The 21,659-nt window shown below is 37.9% G+C and overlaps 1 protein-coding gene across 1 annotated transcript in view; it reads left to right on the top strand.

The window, feature by feature from the left end:
* LOC131675531 (ankyrin repeat and KH domain-containing protein 1-like) overlaps nt 1-21,659 on the top strand; it is a gene marked incomplete at its 3' end in the record, with an annotated part of 299,369 nt that overhangs the window by 245,417 nt on the left and 32,293 nt on the right. The window contains exon 5 of the mRNA XM_058954545.1: nt 661-962. Within this exon, the coding sequence (XP_058810528.1) occupies nt 661-962 (302 nt within the window). The remainder of the gene's footprint in view (nt 1-660; nt 963-21,659) is intronic.

Raw genomic sequence — 21,659 nt, forward strand, 5'->3', positions numbered from 1 at the left:
CTCTCTCTCTCTCTTTCTAACACCTATCTTTGTCGTCCACTTAATGAACAAGCGCAACGCTTGCTCTCGTCACAAGATAGCATTTTAGACAATTGTACGTTAGGAAATTAAAAAAAATATATTAAACCACCCAAACAACGTAATAGTTTACGTTATCTGCTTTCTGGAAAAATCTGATTCATTATTACAAAATCAAAAAAGACTAAGCTTTAATTAACGATATCTCTGAAGGAGAAAAAGATTTTTGAAAAATTAAAAAAGGGTTTTGAAGGATAATCGTGATACTTTCAAAAGGCAGAACCTGTTTTTAAGAAAAAAAATAATCTACGATGTAATATAAGCACAAATATAATGAAAAACAGTGTTTTTTTCACTTTTAGGTTAGGATATCTCAAAAGGTTGACGTGATAGAGAAATTCTTAGGCTAGATCCGGATTCAGCGCATCAAAAACCTTCGGGATACTTTGTTATTACTCTTGCGATAAATCCGTGTTGATCTGTGTATCGTATCTTACAATTAGATACAACGAATTTCATCTAATAATTTTATTTTGGGTCTGGACCTTTAATTTCTTTTAAAATTACCCTTAATTATATTTTTATACAACTTTTCTTGTTAAAAATATTATTTTTAACTGAAATTAATGTTTAAATTTATAGGAGCAAATATCAATGCACAGACCGAAGAAACTCAAGAAACGGCACTCACTTTGGCTTGCTGTGGAGGATTTATCGAAGTAGCAGATTTTCTTATTAAAGCTGGTGCTGATATCGAATTAGGAGCTTCAACACCTTTGATGGAAGCTGCTCAGGAAGGTCATTTAGATCTTGTGCGTTACCTTTTAGAATCAAATGCTAATGTACAAGCACAAACACAGACTAGTGATACTGCGTTAACATATGCTTGCGAAAATGGACATACCGATGTAGTAGACATTTTGTTACAGTTTGGAGCTGATTTGGTTAGTACATTTAAATGAATATTATTCATTAATGCTACATTTATAACTTGGAGAACTATTGAAGGAAAATTGCCCTATGGATGCTTTAGTAACAACCATGAATGGCATATAAATAGACATAATAGCTCCATATAAGTAAATACATGTGTGCATACATATCAATTCCATTGTGTGGTCGGTTTTAAAACTTATACATAGTCAACGAAAATTCAAATTTTCAAATGAATGTTTTCTTCGAATATTTCGTCGGAAAAAATTTTATTTTTTACAACGTCTATGTATCTATATAGATTTTATACCCGTATGGCTTTTCATAATCTGCCACCATATTTTCTAGCTCTCCGTATCTGCAGCATATTATTACAGTGATGATCTTGAAAGCTCTAAGGCCACGTGTCATTATAATTATAAAATTAACTTATAGTCACGTCTGATATTTCTTTGATCTTTGAGAATTTTTTTCTTGAAAGCAATAAATTTATAGCCAAAATTACTTATAATAAAAAGTTCTTAAAATTAGATGAAGAATAGAAATTAATTTTTTCAAGATGTTTGTGCAAGTTTTAATTTTGCAAAAATTGTGCTACTTGTACAATCAGAAATTTGCTTGAAGAGTTTCCAAAAAATTCAGGCCTATCCTTTAATTTTTAGTACTTTTTTTCTTAACCATTTCCTCGGTTTGTTCATATTTTCTGACAAAAAATTTCATGAATGTATTCTTGAAAATTTTGTAATTCTGGTAACCATTTTGTAAAGACTAAAGTGAAAAATTAATTTTTGAACCACATTTTCTTGAAGTACAGATTTATTTCACTGATTGAAAATGTTCTAGATCGTTGATAGGCCAGGAAACGTTTTCAAAACTCGTTTTCAAAAACGAGATCGAAAAAAATCGTGCTTTTTTTAACCTAAAGTTTTATGTAATTAATAATTTTTTAGATCAACTCTGTATTAACCATCCGAAAAGACAAGTCTTTAAAAATAGGTCCCTCTCAATTTTTTTACTCTTGAACAGCATATTGGCCCTTTACGGGTTAAAATAATGATAATTTTAAAGAGCTTTGTTCAAAGAAAACCTATAATATTGTTAATAGTATATAATATTGTTAATAGTATATAAACCTATAATATTGTTAATAGTATATGAATAACTCGCCTGAGTGTTTATTATTAAATACTCGTAGCTCAATTCAACTTACCAAAAAATAATCTATATACATTCGAGGATGAAAATATGTATGCGATAATTAATACATTAAAGTTTATTTAGAGTTCTGTATTTTATCATTTTCTACGAAAAGTATTATTAATTTATTATGAGAATACGATGATGATTCATATCTACAATTTTTAAGTCATATTCACCATTTCCATCTATAAATAAACATTCAACTTTAAATAAGATGAATTGTCAATATTAACTGACTTGTGTACTTATTGAGCGATAAAAAAATGCTTTTATCCTATTTGTTCTACTACAAATGAAGGGAGGGATGCATCAACCGGTTTCTTACAAAATTTTATTATATATATGAATTTTTCTGTATTTATATATTATGACGCGGAAACCCGCTTTTCAAACGATTTTTCTGTCGTCCATGGCCTCTTACCTGTGTACGTTTCCTCGGCAGACCGGACGCATGTTTGTGCTTGAGTGCACCACTCATGCCCGGTTTATTTGTTTGAGATGCTAATTGGCGAGGCCGGGGGTGAGAAACGGCGTATATTTTGACGGACCATGCAGACTAAGACGCGTGAGGAAAAAGATAAAGAGACAGTGAGATTAGAGATAGAAAAGTAAGTGTGGCTCAGCACAGGAGCATGTGAGCGTAGACTACAGTTACGTTACGTGTGCACCTGCAGGTGATCATCAGGGAATTAGTGCAGCGTGGTTGGATCCCGCAGTATGGTCGTTTCGAGACTGAGGCTAGATTCAGGAATCAGGAGTTTGATTGAGCGCGATTCTCTTCCTCGCTTTCGCATACCATTATCAACGCAATGGAGGGAGACCTCATTTCTGGTTTGGCAATGCCGTCGAATTCTTCTAAGTGCACTCCAAAAAAGAGTCCGGTTCGGAATTAGGAGCCGCCGTATCACAATGCGACCGCAGATTTTCGACCATCCTATACTGCGATGTCATTGATACTAGGTAGACATCTAGAGCTGACACATCACGATTTCGCGAATGTCATGGCCGTCTAGTTCGAGATGGGCGTGAGCGTGAGCGGACACGCAATTGAACACTGGTATCTGCCACTTACCGAATCGAAGGATACAAAGCTAAAAACGTCAAGAGCGAGGGAACGCTTCCAAATCGAGCCACGGTACAGTTCGATCTAAACAACATATGGCTAAGCGCAGTTGAAGCCTGAGGAAACGTTTGAGGTGCGGAAGAGAGTGATTGGGATGATTTCATAGATTTTCGGTAATAACTCTGTTGCAAATTGGATGGCCAAGATTTATAAAATGAGCTACGCCAACGTATCCAGACAGTGGACTACATCGTATTCTAGTACGTTATCCCCGAATGCGCCCGCAGCCATAGGCAACGGTACAGCTTAAAATGTTAATACTTGGTTGCATTTTCGTATCGGGATTACTTAGACAGCAAGACTTTTTAAGACCTGCGTGACTTGCGGTATTACGGCAATAAATTCAAGTGTCGCTGTGAGCGAGACTACAGATGTCGTCCTATAATACCAGAACGCCACATACCAGGGGACAACATCGAAAAATATGACAACCTCGGTAAACATGTCCATAGCCTCAATAAAGAACATGTTGGGCCGTGGAAAGAAGAAGGTTGAGGCTAAGAAGCGACAGCTATTGAAAGATATTGACAGTCACGATTCATTGAGTTCCAACAAGGAGCTGATGGCAACCACGGCGAACAATTTAGTGTCATCATTGACAGCGCCGTATTTTTTGTCTAAGTTCATCTTTACTGGCACCCGCTACTAATATTCAATAATAGCGCGCTGTTCACTATCAAGACTGTCGATATAACTTTATTATTATCAGATTTTATTTTGGTGAAAATAAAAGAAAAAAACTGATCCTGAATAGTTGAGTTAAGAAGATGTTGACTTAAAAACAGAATTGAGAATACTTCGACTGATTACTTTGTTCTTTCACTGGAAAAACCTTTGGAAAATGCACTGGAAAAGTCTCAGAAGAGGACACATCTTGTCTTGATAGCAGGTCCTGGTAGTCACAAGCGATCTTCTCGGAAAATCCTCAGGAAAAGCCTCTGGAAAGGCCTCTGGAAAAGCCTCTGGAAAGACGTTTGAAAAGTCTTAGTTTGGCAGCAGACACTGGTAGTTGAAGGTAAGCCTCTATCCCTGATAGAAGGAATGCCGCTGGAGAAGCCTCTAGAAAAGCTTTTGGAAAAGCCACTGGAAAAGCCTCTGAAATATCTCTTAATTTGGCAACAGGCACTGGTAGTGAAAGATAAGCTTCTTTCCTTAATAGGTGGCTGGAAGGCTTCAGAGAGGTCTGAAGCTGGTTGAGCTGGGCGAGTTAATGGCCTGAATGAGCACTGACCTTTATACCCTTGCTCAGAGCGCTCAAGATGATCCATAAGTAGTCGCTCTCTGGTGAGTTCTGAGATCAGTTCTGGATGAATTTATGACATCAGAGAAGATTTGATACCAATTGCTACTTGTAATCCAAAATATAAAACAAGTATCATTAACAATCGTGTTGTGAGTTAACACGAAGCAAGACTCGATCTGTCGTTGTTGTATATCGGCGAGATAGGAGACGAGGTCAAACATTTACTTTTAATATTTGTAAAATCATGACGCCACAACTGTTAACCATGGATTCATCGATTTGAGTGAAAGAGAAGCCAGCCAGACAAGAAAACTGATGATGAGGGAAAAATTGGAAAATGCAGGCCGTAGCCTTAATACGCATAAATAACCGTGCACAATCGCAGCAACCGAAACAACCAAGATTTTCAAAGAAGCTACCATCAACGCGGTGGTATTGAGCATTATAGAACCGAATGCTTTAACAGTTGCAGACTACACAGGTCAACATGATTTATATCGCACAAACATGAGCAACATATTCCGAAGGTTTTTGATGCGCTGAACACGAACCTGACATCAAAAATGCTTTATCACGTCACATTTTCGAGATATTCTAACCTAAAATCGCGAAAAACACGTATTTATGCTGTTTTAGAAGCTATATTACACCGCAAAACATTTTTTTTTTGAAAACTAATCTGACCATCTGAAAGTATTGCTTCTGCCCTTTCGAACGCATTTTTTAAATTTAACAAATCTTTTTTTTTCGCGGAGATATCATCGAATGAATTTCACCACTTTAGCGATTTCATAACAACAGTACCAACAATACAAATATGACAGCCTCACGAAAAAGTCATATGTGAACAAACGTGCAAAAGGTAATACCATTACATTTATGTTTTTGGGGTCGCTGAATCTGAATCCACGATTCATTTGACCCGATTAGCTCAGAGGTCAAATTCAGATCAAGGTCAAATCAAGATTATCCCATTAATCTTGGTCCAGGTACTGTTTCTATAGGTTTTTGAGGTCGCTGAATTCGAATCTGGACTGCGTTTGACCTGGTCGGCTCAGAGTCAAGGTTAGGTCACGGTAAAATCCAAAAAATTGCATTGAATGAACCCGAATTTGAGGTTTATCTGACCAATAACCCCCTAATATTTTTATGGCAATGTTAGCAACCCCCTAATATTTTTATGGCAATGTTAGCAACCCCCTAATAACCCTCTAATAACCCCCTCCCCCCCTAATATAAACTATTCTATAAACGTCCTAATAACCCAATGACAATCCTATCAACCTCCAATAATGCAATGGCAGTGCCATCAACCCCTAATAACCTCCTAATAACCGCATTAATAAGAACTATGCTATGAACCCCTTAATAACCGCATTTAACCCATTAACGCTCACAGGACGGTTTTTCGAGACCTGAGTTTGAACTATTCTCATGTCATGAATTCTCGTGGAAAAAATTCAGGAACCATTGTTTCTTATGTTTTCGAGTGTCCTCTTTCCAATGATGCTGGTTAAAATTGTCGCTGAAAAACTTTTACGGTCCAAAAATCAAAAATAAATAAAAAAAACATGATTTTCTGATTTAATTTTTTTTTTAAATCGACTTTTCGTTCCCTAAGCATTTTTTTTAATGCCTAAAACCCTAATAGATCGCGGCCTCGAGGTTTTAACTACAAGTTACTATGGTTCTCCGGATATGAAAATTTTTCGTATAAACAAAATGGCGGCCGAAGTGAAAATATTTATCTAAAACTTTACAAATATTTTTTCTCGAATACTATAGATTTTCATGAAAATTTTTAAAGAACAAAAATGTCTTAGAATTAGTTATAAAATACTCTCAAATTTTTTCAGAATCATCCGAGAAAATTTTGGGATTTCGGAAAAATCTCTGAATTGAAAATTTAAAAATTATGTCGGAAAATTTTGAAATAATTTGAGAGCGTTCTTTGTTTGTTTTTAAGACATTTCTATTCTCAGAAAAATGTTCCTAAAGAGTATACTTTTCGAGAAAAAAAATGTTAAAGTTTGCTAAACAAATATTTTGTTTACCAAAAACCATGCACTTTACGAAAGTTTTTCTGAGAATAGAAATGTCTTAAAAACAAACAAAGAACGCTCTCAAATTATTTCAAAATTTTCCGACATAATTTTTAAATTTTCAATTCAGAGACTTTTCCGAAATCCCAAAATTTTCTCGGATGATTCTGAAAAAATTTGAGAGTATTTTATAACTAATTCTAAGACATTTTTGTTCTTTAAAAATTTTCATGAAAATCTATAGTATTCGAGACAAAAATTTGTAAAGTTTTAGATAAATATTTTCACTTCGGCCGCCATTTTGTTTATACGAAAAATTTTCATATCCGGAGAACCATAGTAACTTGTAGTTAAAACCTCGAGGCCGCGATCTATAAGGGTTTTAGGCATTAAAAAAAATGCTTAGGGAACGAAAAGTCGATTTAAAAAAAAAATTAAATCAGCAAATCATGTTTTTTTTATTTATTTTTGATTTTTGGACCGTAAAAGTTTTTCAGCGACAATTTTAACCAGCATCATTGGAAAGAGGACACTCGAAAACATAAGAAACAATGGTTCCTGAATTTTTTCCACGAGAATTCATGACATGAGAATAGTTCAAACTCAGGTCTCGAAAAACCGTCCTGTGAGCGTTAATGGGTTAATAAGAACTATGCTATGAACCCCCTAATAGCGCGATGGCAATCCTATCAACCCCTTAATAGTGCAAAGGCAAACGTTACTCCTTTCGATCAAGCGGGATTTTCACAACAGGATAGTTGTGAGTCCGGTTTACGTTGATCATACGCACTTCTTTTAAAAAGTCCTTTTCAAGATAGTTGAGAATTCTGCTTTGGTCCACCTTACGCGCATCTTTTCAACAGTCCTTTTCAGAATAGTTGATAGGTTCGGCGTATTTCTTGCGATCGAGCGGCATTTTCTCGACAGTTCTTTTCAGTATTGTTGAGAATTCTGCTTTGGTCCACCTTACGCGCATCTTTTCAACAGTCCTTTTCAGAATAGTTGAAATGTTCGGCGTATTTCTTGCGATCGAGCGGCATTTTATCAACAGTCCCTTTCAGGATAGTTGAGAATCCCAGTTGAAGTTTCTAATACTCTTCATTGTCCTTGTGTTCCTGAGATCTATTTTATATTGTCTCCCCGGAGTTGCGTGAACGATCCTAATAAGTTCTGCAACGTATGTGGACTTTATGCTACTAAAAACCAAAGGAGAAACATTACGCCTTCAATCGAAACTGCTTACAAAAACTATTTCGGCTATTTTATCGTGAATATAGACAAATCTTGGGTGCCAAACAAAATTTGTGTAAGTTGCCATACAATATGAAGTCGTTGGAATAAAGACGACTCTTCGCAAAAATTGCCTTTCAGTTCTCCGATGATCTGGCGTGAGCCACGTGATCATAATGACTGTTACTTTTGTTCTATTGACCTGAAAGGTTTCAACAGTAAGAATAAATCTGCAATTTTGTATCCTAATGTCTCATTTGTTTCTACCAGTTTTACGGAGGACTCTTGTCTGTGAGAAATCATCACCCCTATAGAAAGCAGAATGTTTACCTACTACTTCCAGGATCCCAGACGAAATAAATGATATCGAGGTGGACGACGAAGATCCGCAGTCAGATGATAGTGCACATTTCGATACAACCGGAAGTCCTCAATTGTTTACACAAGCTCTTCTAAATAATTTGGTTAAAGATTTGGACCTGCCAAAGAATAAATCAGAACTGTTAGGTTCTAGGTTGAAAGAAATGAATCTGTTGGCTCCAAAAACAACTTTTTCTTGGTACAGAAACAGAGAGCAAGAATATATCAGATATTTCGCAGAGAAAGATGGATTGACTTACTGTCATGACGTGACTGGCTTAATGACAATATTAGGCTTGATATACGTCGCTACTGAATGGCGTCTCTTCATCGATTCTTCTAAAAGAAGTTTGAAGACTGTCCTCCTTCACAATGGAAATAAATATGCTTCGATTCCACTCGTCCATTCAGTGTATCTAAAACTATCTTACGAGAATATGTAGATAGTTCTTGAGAAAATTAAATATGAAGATTATAAATGGCTTATATGTGGTGATTTGAAAGTAATAACTATACTTCTTGGACAGCAGTCGGGGTATACCAAATACCCATGTTACATTTGTTTGTGGGATAGTAGAGCTACTACACGTCATTGGGAAGAATGTAAGTGGCCACTTCGCACGTCTCTGAAGCCAGGATCACACAATGTTCTCAAAAAACCCTTGTGTGATCCAAAAAAAATACTTTTACCTCCCCTCCACATAAAATTAGAATTGATTAAGCAATTCATCAAAGCCCTTGATCAGAATGGAAAATGCTTCCACTACTTATTGGATAAATTCCCAGGATTATCTGATGCAAAAATAAAGGAAGGTATTTTCACAGGTCCGGATATAAGAAAGATGATGAAATCGACTGATTTTCAACAAACGATGACAAGAGAAGAGAAGGCTGCATGGGTGAATTTTGCAGCGGTTGTAGAAGGATTTTTGGGAAATAGAAAAGTAGAAAATTATCACGTAGTCGTTGAAAATATGCTTACCAGTTTCAAAGAGTTGGGTCGTAACATGAGTTTAAAAGTACACTTCCTGAATTCTCATTTAGATTCTTTTCCTGAGAATCTTGGAGCCCTAAGTGAGGAGTAAGGAGAAAGATTCCACCAAGATATCCAAGAGATGGAAAGAAGGTATCAAGGTAGATGGAATGTTGATATGTTAGCTGACTACTGCTGGGCTCTTAAACGTGAAGATGATGGTTTACAGCATAAGAGAAAGTCAGGAACCGGAAGCCTAGACGAACAAGGAAACGATTCCACAAATCAGAAAATTGATAACATTGAAGCATCTGACATAATGTGGTTAATAGCATCGCTATTGTGTAATTAGGGGGTTGCTAGCATTCTTATTGCGTTATTAGGGGTTTATTAGCTTAGTTCATATTCGAGGGTTATTAGGGAGGAAGTATATATGGGGGGGGGCTATTAGGGGGTTGATAGGATTGCCATTGAGTCATTAGGGGCATTTTACCATTGCCATTACGCTATTAAGGGGTTCATAGAACCGTTCATTTTAAGGGGGTTATTAGGGGGTTACTAGAGGGGTGATAGCACTGTCATTGCGTCATCAGGGGGTTATTAGTATAGTTCTTATTAGAGGGTTATTAGGGGGTGAGTTATTAAGGGGTTGATAGGATTACCATTGTGTTATTAGGGGGTTCATAGCATAGTTTATATTAGGGGGGTTATTAGAGGGTTATTAGGGGGTTGTAACATTGCCATAGAAATATTAGGGGGTTATTGGTCAGATAAACCTTAAATTCGGGTTCATTGAATGCATTTTTTGGATTTTATCTTGACCTAACCTTGACTTTGAGCCGACCAGGTCAAACGCACCCCAGATTCAAATTCAGCTACCTCAAAAACCTATAGAAACAGTACCTGGACCAAAATTAATAGGATAATTTTAATTTGACCTTGATCTAACTTTGACCCCTGAGCTAATCGGGTCAAATGAATCGTGGATTCGGATTCAGTGACCCCAAAAACATAAATGTAATGGTATTACCTTTTGCACTTTTGTTCCCATGACTTTTTTCGTGGGGCTGTCATATTTGTATTGTTGGTACTGTTGTTATGAAATCGTTAAAGTGATGAACTTCATTCGATGATATCTCTATCTCTATGCTAAATAAATATTTTTTGAGAAAACCATAAAGTCACCTTACTTTTTGTCTTATTTTTATTTTATTCGATTGCATTTTCTTTTAAAAATAGATTTTTATATATACAATTGCCCATGACTAAACTGCTTTTCGTAAATTAATGACAACTTTTTGGAACATTTGCCCTTAAGCTTTCTTAATATTTATAGCAAATGCTAATTCAGCTGGGAACTATCTTGTTTTAAAAGCAAACGGATATTCGTTTTCGCAATAAAAAATAACGCTGTTCAAGAAAACTACTTGTCCTGATTTTTCACCTGTCAAAATTTTATATTTTAATAAATGATTTGATAAATTTATTACTTGCATTCTTGTACCATTACATAGGCTTTCATTAATACTGTAATTTCTTATTAAATATCACGATATATTTTCTTTTCAAATGTAATTTGTAAAGGAGGAAGTATGGTGGGTTTAAAGCATTTGAATATTCAGGCATAATGACGTCATCGAATTCATCATTATTATTATTTGTGATAGTATCAATAGCAGTATATAAACATTGATCTGTGTTATCTAATGAATACGTTATTTGTCTATTGATATTATCTACGTCGTCATTCCTAACAGATAAAATGGCATAATTACTCATTTTATCAAATTTTTTGTCTCGAATTAGTTGACCAAAAATATCATCTATTATACTTACTGTTTCGGGAAGTATTCAATGATAAGGAATATCTTTGTTATCGTCTTTATCATTTAGTGAACTATTTCCAACATTTAACAAAAAAATTAGAACATCAATTTTATTTGGTAGAACCCTTATAACATATATTTTGTGAAATGTTTCCAAAATAAGCAATATTTTATAAAAAGATTTAATGTTTAATTCATGTTCTTATCACTCTAATCGGTAATATTTGTTTGAAGTTTCTACCTTGAATCGTGATTTTTTCACCAAATGGTAAATTATTTCCTATAATATCTTGTAAAACTTTGTTTGCAATATCTAATGCATATCTAAGAACTATTAGAGCATCATCCCAAATAAAAACTGTCATATTTCTAAGCTGTTTAGCTTCTTTAGATTGAGATTTTATATTAGTAGCTTGTAACATTTGTGACAGGGCTGATAGCGATGTTCGCTAACCCTGTGCGCGGCACTCTCCTCGCACGGATGTAGCGGCCGAGCGTGGCTATGGTTAACATAGCATTCACGCGCTCGTGTCGTTGCAGGGCCTGGAGAGGGGAGAGCGCGGCTGGCGGAGAAGACGGCGCGAGAAGGAGCGAGAGCGCGAAGAGCGTGAGACAGAGCGAGAGAGGAAGAGGAATGGGCGAGATCGCGGGCTCGCGCCGCGAGAATTAAAAGAGCGGGAGAGATTGAGGACAGTGAGGGAGTGACCGTACGCTAATCAGGTCACGGCGCGAGATACGCTAGGACACGCGCCAGGAGAAAGACACCCCAGGACGAGAGATAGAGTTTTGTGGCGAGTCTCCAGCTGCTGTTCGAGTAGCCTTTCCCAGCGATCATCATCCGTCGCCTGAGGAGCCGATCCCGGCCGCCAGCTGCCAACCAGCCGCCGCCTGAGGAGCCGATCCCGGCCGCCAGCTGCCAACCAGCCGCCGCCGGTGATCCAACGATCTCCACTGCCGGCAGGACTGCGGTTTCGCCGTTGCCGGCTCTCCACCAGCGAGCCGCGGGAGGGGCCACCCGGTGGGTTTGTTACCTCTCTATTCCGCGACTCTCTCTCGTGTACCAGCTCTCGCCCGGTGCAACGCCGCGAATCGAATTGTCGCGATTGTTAGTTGAGCGAATTCACTCCCAAATGTTAAACACTCGCCGCGTATGATAGTTGAGCGATTACGCTCCTAGTCGCCGCCTGCTGTCGCGTTTGTAGGATTGAGCGAACGCACTCACCACCTTTGTCCTTGTAATATTCGTAGATGTACTTTCGTTGGCGTAAATAAAAAGGGATCGCCTCTTTGTATTCATACCGATTCTTTCTGTTCACCTTTCCCGTCATCGCGATAGGTTCGCTCCCGTGGAAGTCAGCGCCGGCTTCCTTCACCGGAAAAGGACCCTTTATTAACTCGCAGGGGGCATAGCAGTGGCGCACTTGGCTATATTTCGAGGATAAATCCCCCCCCCCCTTTGCACATTAAACATAGGAAATGGCACACGAAAATTTTATACACTGTTTTTCGCTAGGAAATAAAGTTGCAGCAATACTAGTATAAGTCATTGTACATACTTCTATATTTTCAGATGTTATTAAATCGTACATTTATTGATACATATACGTTTCATTTACTAAGACCTTTGAGTTTTGATAATATTGTAGCATATGACGTGGTAAACCTATGGAAGTGGATAGAAGAATGACAGCTTTATTAAGTTAACCATTTACATTATCAACAGAGTTTTGCATGTAATTACTTAAACATTTACATGTGTCTGCTCGCTACTCTTTTTGGTGATCTTTGCAATGTTAAATACAGTCTTTTTCAATTTTCACATATCTATTAACAATCGATTGTTGACATAATCGCTGATCTGAAATAAATGGATTAAATTTATTGAGCTTTGTTGCTATTCGATATTTGTGATATGGGTAAATCCTAGAAACTTTTGAAGGGGAGTAAGAAATCAAAGTTTTTGATTACAATCAGTTTTCAGTGTCAGTTGTAGAGCGTTCGGCTCTTAGAACTCGCGCAATATTTTTGGAGTTTTTGTACAACACTTAAAAAAATAAGATTCATTTCAAAACTAGTTTTTCAATACACAAAAAGTTATGAATGAAATTATTAAGAAACAGTGAAAAAAATGTTGAGTGTTTTGTGTGTGTATGTGTTGTTTGTGTATAATGTATGTATTACATATGGAGAAAGACAGAGATATATAATTTTTTCGGTCCTATTGTACTGTTAATGAAAAAAAAGTTGTAGCTGGTGAAGCATTGTATAAAACATTAAGTACAGCTATTCTCTCAATTATCACACTAATTTGTATGGTCCTGAACAAATTTCAAAAGTGTGTTCCAATAATTGGCTTATTCCACTTTTTTGAACGAAATATCAAAAGTGTTTGGTATTTGCCCATATACTATACGTGCGTGACGGGAGAGGACAGGGGAAAAACAATTTATTCGGGGTTTTCACGGCCTCAATTGCCACCAGCGGCGCAGTCAGCCGATAATTGCAGCTTTTATTATTGTTTATTGTTGGACGCCAACTACCATCCTCGCGTTAGGTGGGCGGGTAGCGCTGCAGATCGGCTGGTTTCTAGTCGCTGTGATTCGGGTGGTTTCGCTGCTTCCTCCGCACGCTGGTTTTGCTGGCTACTTATAACATGTAAAAAGGGAGCGCGAAGTCCTAACCAACGTTTGAGGAAAATTACGGGCAACGGCTATTTAATGTGTCGGGACAAGGGCTTTTCTCTCAGCAGTAGGTAGTCGGAGCGGCATCTCAGAGCGCCACGTCAACAATCCAGGGGCAGTAAGAATTATGGAAAAATCGATCGTGCAGACTGAAATGGCGTCGAAGCGTCGACGTGTTAGCTGGCTTCGCGCACCCGATCGCGATAGCTACAGGGGATATGGAAAGCCAATTGAGGTTACGTCAATGACAACAAAAACTTAAGCTGGGATTCGTACTTAATGATAAATTAAAGTTCATTCTACCCGAGTCAGCCCTAGGTCGGTCATATCTTAGGTCGAAGTGAAAACAGGGGGGAATAGGGGGGAAAATGCTAGTGATATCCGGTCATCGTGTCCTTACGTAATTCGGTTTTATCTACGCTCGATTTAAGATGACTCCTCACGGTGGTTTACCTCGTCTGAATTCCCTAATGAACGCGGATGGCGCACCGGGACGCGATTGCGATCCGTTTTCGTGGCGATCGCACGAAGGTCAGGTGGCACGGGCTAATGCGCGGATGATTTCGATGATTGCGCGATGGTCATGCGGCATTCCATTGATGTACGAGTATTTAACAATCGCACAAAATTCAGACGACAATCTAACTCGCGCGCAAGGAATTCGGCGATCGCGTGAAGGTCAGACGTCACTCCGTTGATGGGCGAGAGCTTAAACGATCGCACAAAGAAATCAGGCGGCAATCTAACGCGCGTGCGAGGACTTCGGCGATCGCGCGAAGGTCAGACGGCACTCCCGTTGATGTGCGAGGGCTTAAATAGTCACGTGTTAAAAAGAAAAAGTGAGAGAGGGCGGTACTCACCCTTATCCTTTTTATTTCTGCTCCGGCTGCTGCTGGTACCGCTATCGCTGCTGCTGTATGTCATTGCTGCTGCTATATGCTATTATTGTCCTTTGTTCACTATGTCACTGTTACGCTCCACTCTGGGCTTCCGCGCGCCTCCAGAGTTCTGCGGATAGTGCCGCGGCTTTTCACGACATCGCGTCGCTTCTCCTCCTTTAGTTTCCCTTCTAGTTCCCGTCGGTTTTATTCTATTTGGCGAACTACTCCTATTTTATTACTGATTGGCTAGTCAAGTCGCGCACATCGGTCGGTTTCGCGTCGTTATCGGCTGTCTCTTTCCCACGCGCGCTCGTTAGCCGTACCAATTTCATCTTGCTCCCGTCCGATCGCTTTTCTATCGGTTGTCTCGCTCACTCTAACACGCTCAGTTGCCCCTCTCTTGGTCTAGTCAGGTCTAGCTCAAGCTTACTAGCAGTTGCCTATGATCAGCTGATTTCGGCTGCGATCTTTTCCGTCATCTAGCTTCCTGGGGGAGTATCGTGCGCGTCAATTTGGTAGACCCTGAGAAGTGTTTTTTCGCGACGTCTCGGATATGCACGCGTGTTGGCTAGACGGCATCAACTGATCGGTCGCATCCTCTTGTCGGGAGAGGATTTCACACGAGCTTAATAATTAAATTTCTGTGATGACGCATCATCACAAGTGTTACACGTCTGTTGATATTATCTTTTTGTTGTAAATTTCTATATCACCCGGATGAATCATACGGATAAAATAATCGATATATCCACAGCTTAACAATGGGATCCATTGAACTAACGCATTGTGAGGATTTCATATTTTTATTTCTAATTATTACGTATGATTCTAGGATCTCGCTGTCAGCTTTTGTAGCAAATATAGCAGATACTTCATTAACTCTTTGAAAGTTATATCTTCTCTTATTTTGCCCTGGTTAAAGAAAAGTAACTTTAATTCTGGTTAAGGCTAGTTAGTTTTATTAAATAATACTTGCTGACATTCAATTTCTTATTTCATCATATAATAAGATTACGCGAAAGCAATGTTATCCCGAATCATTATATCTGTTATTATTGTAACGGTGATAATCGGCCGTTTCGTTTGGGTAGCTCTCGGCCGTCCGCACAAATTGTTTATTTGGGGATTCGGGAAGCAAAAGACGTTCTCACAACTGAATAACGCGTCGAGCACAACCACCTTAAACGCAGAGATTGGAAATCGGGATGAGGAGTGATACAGCGGCGAATAAACACAACACTAGATTAACACACTAATCCTTTACTTTTCAACAATCGATTACAAGACAGCGATCTCACGCCTATATACTACGAGGGGCACAATAACAAAAGCGAACGCGAAGGTGAATCGGTGGCTGGTCAGCCTGCCGATTCCCTTTTTAAAACTAATTCTTACAATAAATTCCCGATAAACAATTTCCGCCGTTACTTCGTCAACGGGGTAGCCAGCAGATCTGCCGCACTACCACCCATCAGCTGGCGCCCAGACATGCAAGAGAGAGACAAGAGAGAACAAGGCACCGCCCTTGACCTTCAGCTTCTCTGACGGCTAGAACGCTTCGCAGTCTGACGTCACTGGTGCGATCCTTCTCGCTGACCGCCTCGTTGGTGTTATTTTCGTCGTTCATCGATCTCTTGCTCGACCTCTTGCTCGAATTCTTGCTCGCTCTCTCAAATATTGCTGCTCAAACATCGTCGTCGCTCGTTATTGTTCCACTATAATTGTTGTTTCCGCTGTTATTCACTCGCTCGGTGACTGCACCAGCGACGATGACTGCTCACGCGCGCACCTGGGCACCTCGTCGACGACCCACATGCATCGGTGCTGGATATCGGTCGGGACACGGCTGGGCACGACCCAGCCACAACATTCCAATTCTCGGCCGCGCACCGGGCGTGTCTCCGAAAACGTTGACGATGTCGCGGGGCCAACTCCAGAAAACTATTGACTTCTGTTTTAATCCACGTGCGTGACTTTCTCTGCCCAAAGCCTAGCAGATACTCTCCTTACATTTTCGCGGTGATCCGCAACTGGAGAGCTCTCTCTTTCTCTTTCTCTCTGTCTCTCTTCTTCTTCCGCGCTATCTCGATCACTCCAGCCGTCAGCTCAGCCCGTACACAGCACCTCAAAACAAAATCCAAGCATAAGTGTGCGTGCCACACGCACATATTCTCAGCTTGGCGCGGCGCGCGGACATCGGCAAGAGCTAAACGAACTAAATCGGCCTAGTCGAGATTCTCCGTTACATTATGTTAAGATTTTGATTTAAATTTCAAAATGTGTTCAGTCAATAACACAGGCCGACAGAATTTGACAAAAATATCTTACCAAGAAACCGAGTATAGTTTTCCGAAGGTTTTTTGCGCGCTGAATCCGAATCCGAGGTCAGAATTACTCTGGTGGCTCCGGTTTTCGAGATATCCTAACCTTAAAGTGCAAAAAACGCGATTTTTGCCTGTATTTGAGGTTATGTAGCAAAGAAAAGAAATTTTTTTTCAAAAAACTGTATACATCAAATTAAAGTATGAGTTTTCTTCTTTCAAATGCCGTTGAGTATGCTCGGATATCTTTTTTTTTTCACGAAGTTACACAAATTTGAAAATTTCAAATTTTAGGAATTTAAAAAGCACCACACCATTCAGTCCAAGCTATCTAACAAGTAACCATATTAAAGAGCCACTCACCAATTTAAACCAAACTTGGAAAATTGTCAAAACACTAAAAAATATTGTGAGCATCGTGCTTCTATTTACAAAATGCTCTCTTACGGGTAGAAACCACCCCTGCCAACCCCTAAACAGGCTCCTCACCCATATAACCCTGGGTAGAGCAAGTTTAATTAACTGCTTTTCGATAAAAAAAACTCATTTTCCAATCACAGGTATGCGTACTAATCTCGACCTAGATAAGCCTCATCCCCAAATACCTGCTGAACCCTTTAAAACCACCCCTACCAACCCCTAAGCAGGCACACCCACATGACGCTGGGTAGAGCAAGTGGTTAAAAATTTACTTTGTTTATCAAAAAGTACTTAATTAAACATGCTCTACCAAAGTTTACGTGGGTTAGCCTGCTTAGGAGAAGGTAAAGGTGGGTTTAAGAGTCGAAAATAAAAGTAGGATGAGGCATATCTAGGTAAAGATGTGTGCGCCCATTTTTGATTGAAAAATTAAATTTTTTCATTAAAAAGCACTTGGCTAACTTGCTCTACCCAGCGTCATGTGGGTGTGCCTGCTTAGGGGTTGGGAGGGCTGGTTTTAAAGGGTTGAGGAGGTATTTGGGGATGAGGCCTATCTAGATCATATTAGTACGCATACCTGTGATTAGAAAATGAGTTTTTTTTATCAAAAAGCAGTTAATTAAACTTGCTCTACCCAGGGTTATGTGGGTGAGACTGTTTAGGGGTTGGCAGGGGTGGTTTCTACCCGTAAGAGAGCATTTTGTAAATAGAAGCACGATGCTCACAATATTTTTTAGTGTTTTGTCATATTTCCAAGTTTGGTTTAAATTGGTGAGTGGCTCTTTAATATGGTTACTTGTTAGATAGCTTGGGCTGAATGGTGTGGTGCTTTTTAAATTCATAAAATTTGAAGTTTTCAAATTTGTGTAACTTCGTGAAAAAAAAAGATATCCGAGCATACTCAACGGCATTTGAAAGAAGAAAACTCATACTTTAATTTGATGTATACAGTTTTTTGAAAAAAAATTTCTTTTCTTTGCTACATAACCTCAAATATAGGCAAAAATCGCGTTTTTTGCACTTTAAGGTTAGGATATCTCGAAAACCGGAGCCACCAGAGTAATTCTGACCTCGGATTCGGATTCAGCACGCAAAAAACCTTCGGAAAACTATACTCGGGTTCTTGGTAAAATTTTTTGTCGGCCTGTGTAATTTACAGCTTCCTCTTGATCAATAATGAAAAGCTGACCAGAAGACTAATTTTCATCATTATATAGATATAATGATGTATTAATTTAATAATATACCTACCCTTGAATTTTAAGTCAACATAGGCCTGGTCGAAGTGATTGAAAATTAACTAAGTTAGTATTAAAAGACTTAAAAGATAATGAATTATTGTATGCTCTTATGTATTTAAAAAAGAGAAAAAATTTAGGGTGTTCCTCTTTTAGTAATAACTTTAGTTCTTTAGGAAATTCTAATAAGGACTCTAAAGAAATTGATCCATGATCACAGCTGTCGTTAAACGGCAATCTTTTACCACTTATCATTTCATCTCTAAAATGTAATACATGGCTAATGATTACATGGAATTTGTAATTTTTCTAAATAATCTGTTCTAGTATTATTCTTAACATTTATTTCTGCTGAATTCTGTGTAGTACTAATGCTTTCATGAATCATCCATCGAGCTTATTGCCGTCTTAGTTGCTGACCTGCTATTTTTCATCGACAATTTTGTTAATAAACCTACATTTTGTGACCGAATAGTTTTTCTAGACATAAGCTTAAATCTAAAAGTAAAATTGTGTAATTATCAAAAAATGTCAACAATTTTAGAAATAATTATTAAATGAGACCTATCAATAAAATCACATTACTGAAAAATTACTGTAACATTTTATAATATACTCGTATAAAGGAATTGATTACTTCAATGTTATTAGCAAATCACCAAATGTAAAATTACAACAAAAAGAAAATTGCTGTTTACAACATTTTGAGAATGTTAAATACTCGTACAAAAATCTCATTTCATACAATACGAGGTATGATCAAAAAGTAAGGTGAATTTTTATTTTTCTCAAAAAATATTTATTTATTCATCAATTTTTATTTTATCTCCTTCAAAGTAATCCCCCTCGGATATAATGCACTTGTGCCAACGCTTTTTCCAATCCTCAAAGCATTTCAAAAAATCATTTATGTGATCTTGTTTAGTTCATCCTTCGATGCCGTCTTTATCTCCTCAATCGTCCTTTCATGGGCCTCTTCAGTTTTGGGAACAAGAAGAAGTCACAGGGGGCCAGATCTGGGGAATACGGTGCCTGTGGCATCGTTACTGTGTTGGTTTTAGCCAAAAATTCGCGCACAAGCAACGATGTGTGAGCAGGGGCGTTATCATGGTGCAAAAGCCAATTTTTATTTTTCCACAAATTCGGACGTTTCTGGCGGATTGCTTCGCGCAAATTGCGCATAACTTGCAGGTAATATTCCTTATTTACTGTTCTACCCTGTGGCAAGAACTCATGATGCACCACGCCCCTGCAGTCAAAGAAAACTGTAAGCAAAACCTTTACATTTGATCGAACTTGGCGTGCTTTTTTTGGTCTTGGTGATCCAGAATGCCTCCACTGGGACGATTGAGTCTTAGTCTCGACGTCATAACCGTATACCCATGTTTCGTCACCTCTTATAACCCTGTTGAGTAAATCTGGATCATCGTTGACGTCATTCAGTAGCTCTTGGGCGATGCTCACGCGACGTTTCTTTTGGTCGAAATTGAGCAATTTCGGAACAAACTTCGCTGACACACGTCTCATGTCTAAAACACTCGTCAAAATTGATTGGCACGAACCAAATGAGATGCCAATATCATCAGCAATTTCTCTAATGGTAATTCGACGATTTCCCAACACTATTTTCTTCACTTCTTCAACATTCTCATCAGTTGTTGATGTGCTGGGGCGTCCAGAACGAGGTTCGTCGTCGGTGTCTTCTCGGCCTTCTTGGAAGAGTTTATACCACTTGTAAACATTTTTTTGGCTTAAAGTAGACTCACCGTATGCCACTTTCAGCATTTCAAGTGTTTTGGAACATTTGATTCCATTTTTCACACAAAATTTAATGCAAACTCTTTGATCCATGTTTTTAGACAGCAGCAAATCGTGGAGCAGGCAAAACACTTCTAACCTTAATGCCTCTCACAAACAAACCAAACATACTACAAAGCTGAAATTTGGAATGTATGTTCTAGACGAGTGTACCGACATAACCAAATAAAAAAGTCGAAGATCGAACGGACGTAGCCCGCTAAATTTCAAAATTAACCTTACTTTTTGATCACACCTCGTACATACGTAGATTCAATTTAGTATAATGGTTTCAATTTCGTATATCAATTTCGTGTAGTATTTTTATTTTTTTTGAATGTATTTATTGCATGTATATTGATATCGTATGGAAGGTTAAATTGAGATTGTGTAATAAATTTTACAATGTTATTTACAATACAAATCACAGAATATTATTAGTGATCGAGAAACATACTATTGGAAATCCATGAGCGTTAAAATAATAAAAATACCATAAATGTATGACCAATGAAAACGTATAAATGGAATTCTGAAACAGAAAAAAAAATTGTATATTGCATATGTTTTGGAATTGAGTATTAAAATACGTTATTATGAAATTAAAATTTTGTAAATATATACAAATATTTAAATTGACCTTTTTTCACAATCACTCATGTTTTATTCAAGCTATTCGATCGTTAACTTAGCAGATATTATGGGCACATGTTAGCAACTTATTAGCAATACCTTTGTCTATGATAAAAAATAACTAATGTAGTCAAACTATCTGTGATGTAAATTGATTCATCACACTGTAGGCAGTCTAAATTTAGATATCATAAATTAGTTATTAATGCTAAAGAAGTAATAGCAAACAGTTAATTTATAAATTTTATTGTATTACACTTCTTATAACTGGAAACGGTTGACAGTGATTTTTTGATTTCATCAATTAATCGACACAGTATGGACAGGATAGATAGCATTACCTAAATTGTTTTACATTTTGAAAATAATTGTTAATAAGTTTCAAAATAGAAATAAATTTGAGATGAAAATAGGGTGATAAGCTATGACTAATTATATTTCTTTTTATTTATTCATCATATTTTAATGTTTATAATATTTAAGGTACAGTAATTTACATATAGAAGTTTCAATCGTCAATATCACGGCGAATGCTATACGTAGACACATACGTCACGGACCGAGTCCAACATCTCCTAAGCAATGTGAACGTGATGCTGTTTTTGGTTGAAATTGAGCAGTTTTGGCACGAATTTCGCGGTGACCCGACTCATGTCCAAATCATTGGTTAAAATCGAATGGCATGAGCCAATCGATATGTTTAAATCCTCAAAAACTTCTTTAACGGTGATTCGACGATT

Source organism: Phymastichus coffea, unplaced genomic scaffold, assembly GCF_024137745.1.
Source record: "Phymastichus coffea isolate CEN01 unplaced genomic scaffold, Cenicafe_Pcof_1.1 PCOF00024, whole genome shotgun sequence".
Classification (NCBI taxonomy): Eukaryota; Metazoa; Arthropoda; class Insecta; order Hymenoptera; family Eulophidae; genus Phymastichus; species Phymastichus coffea.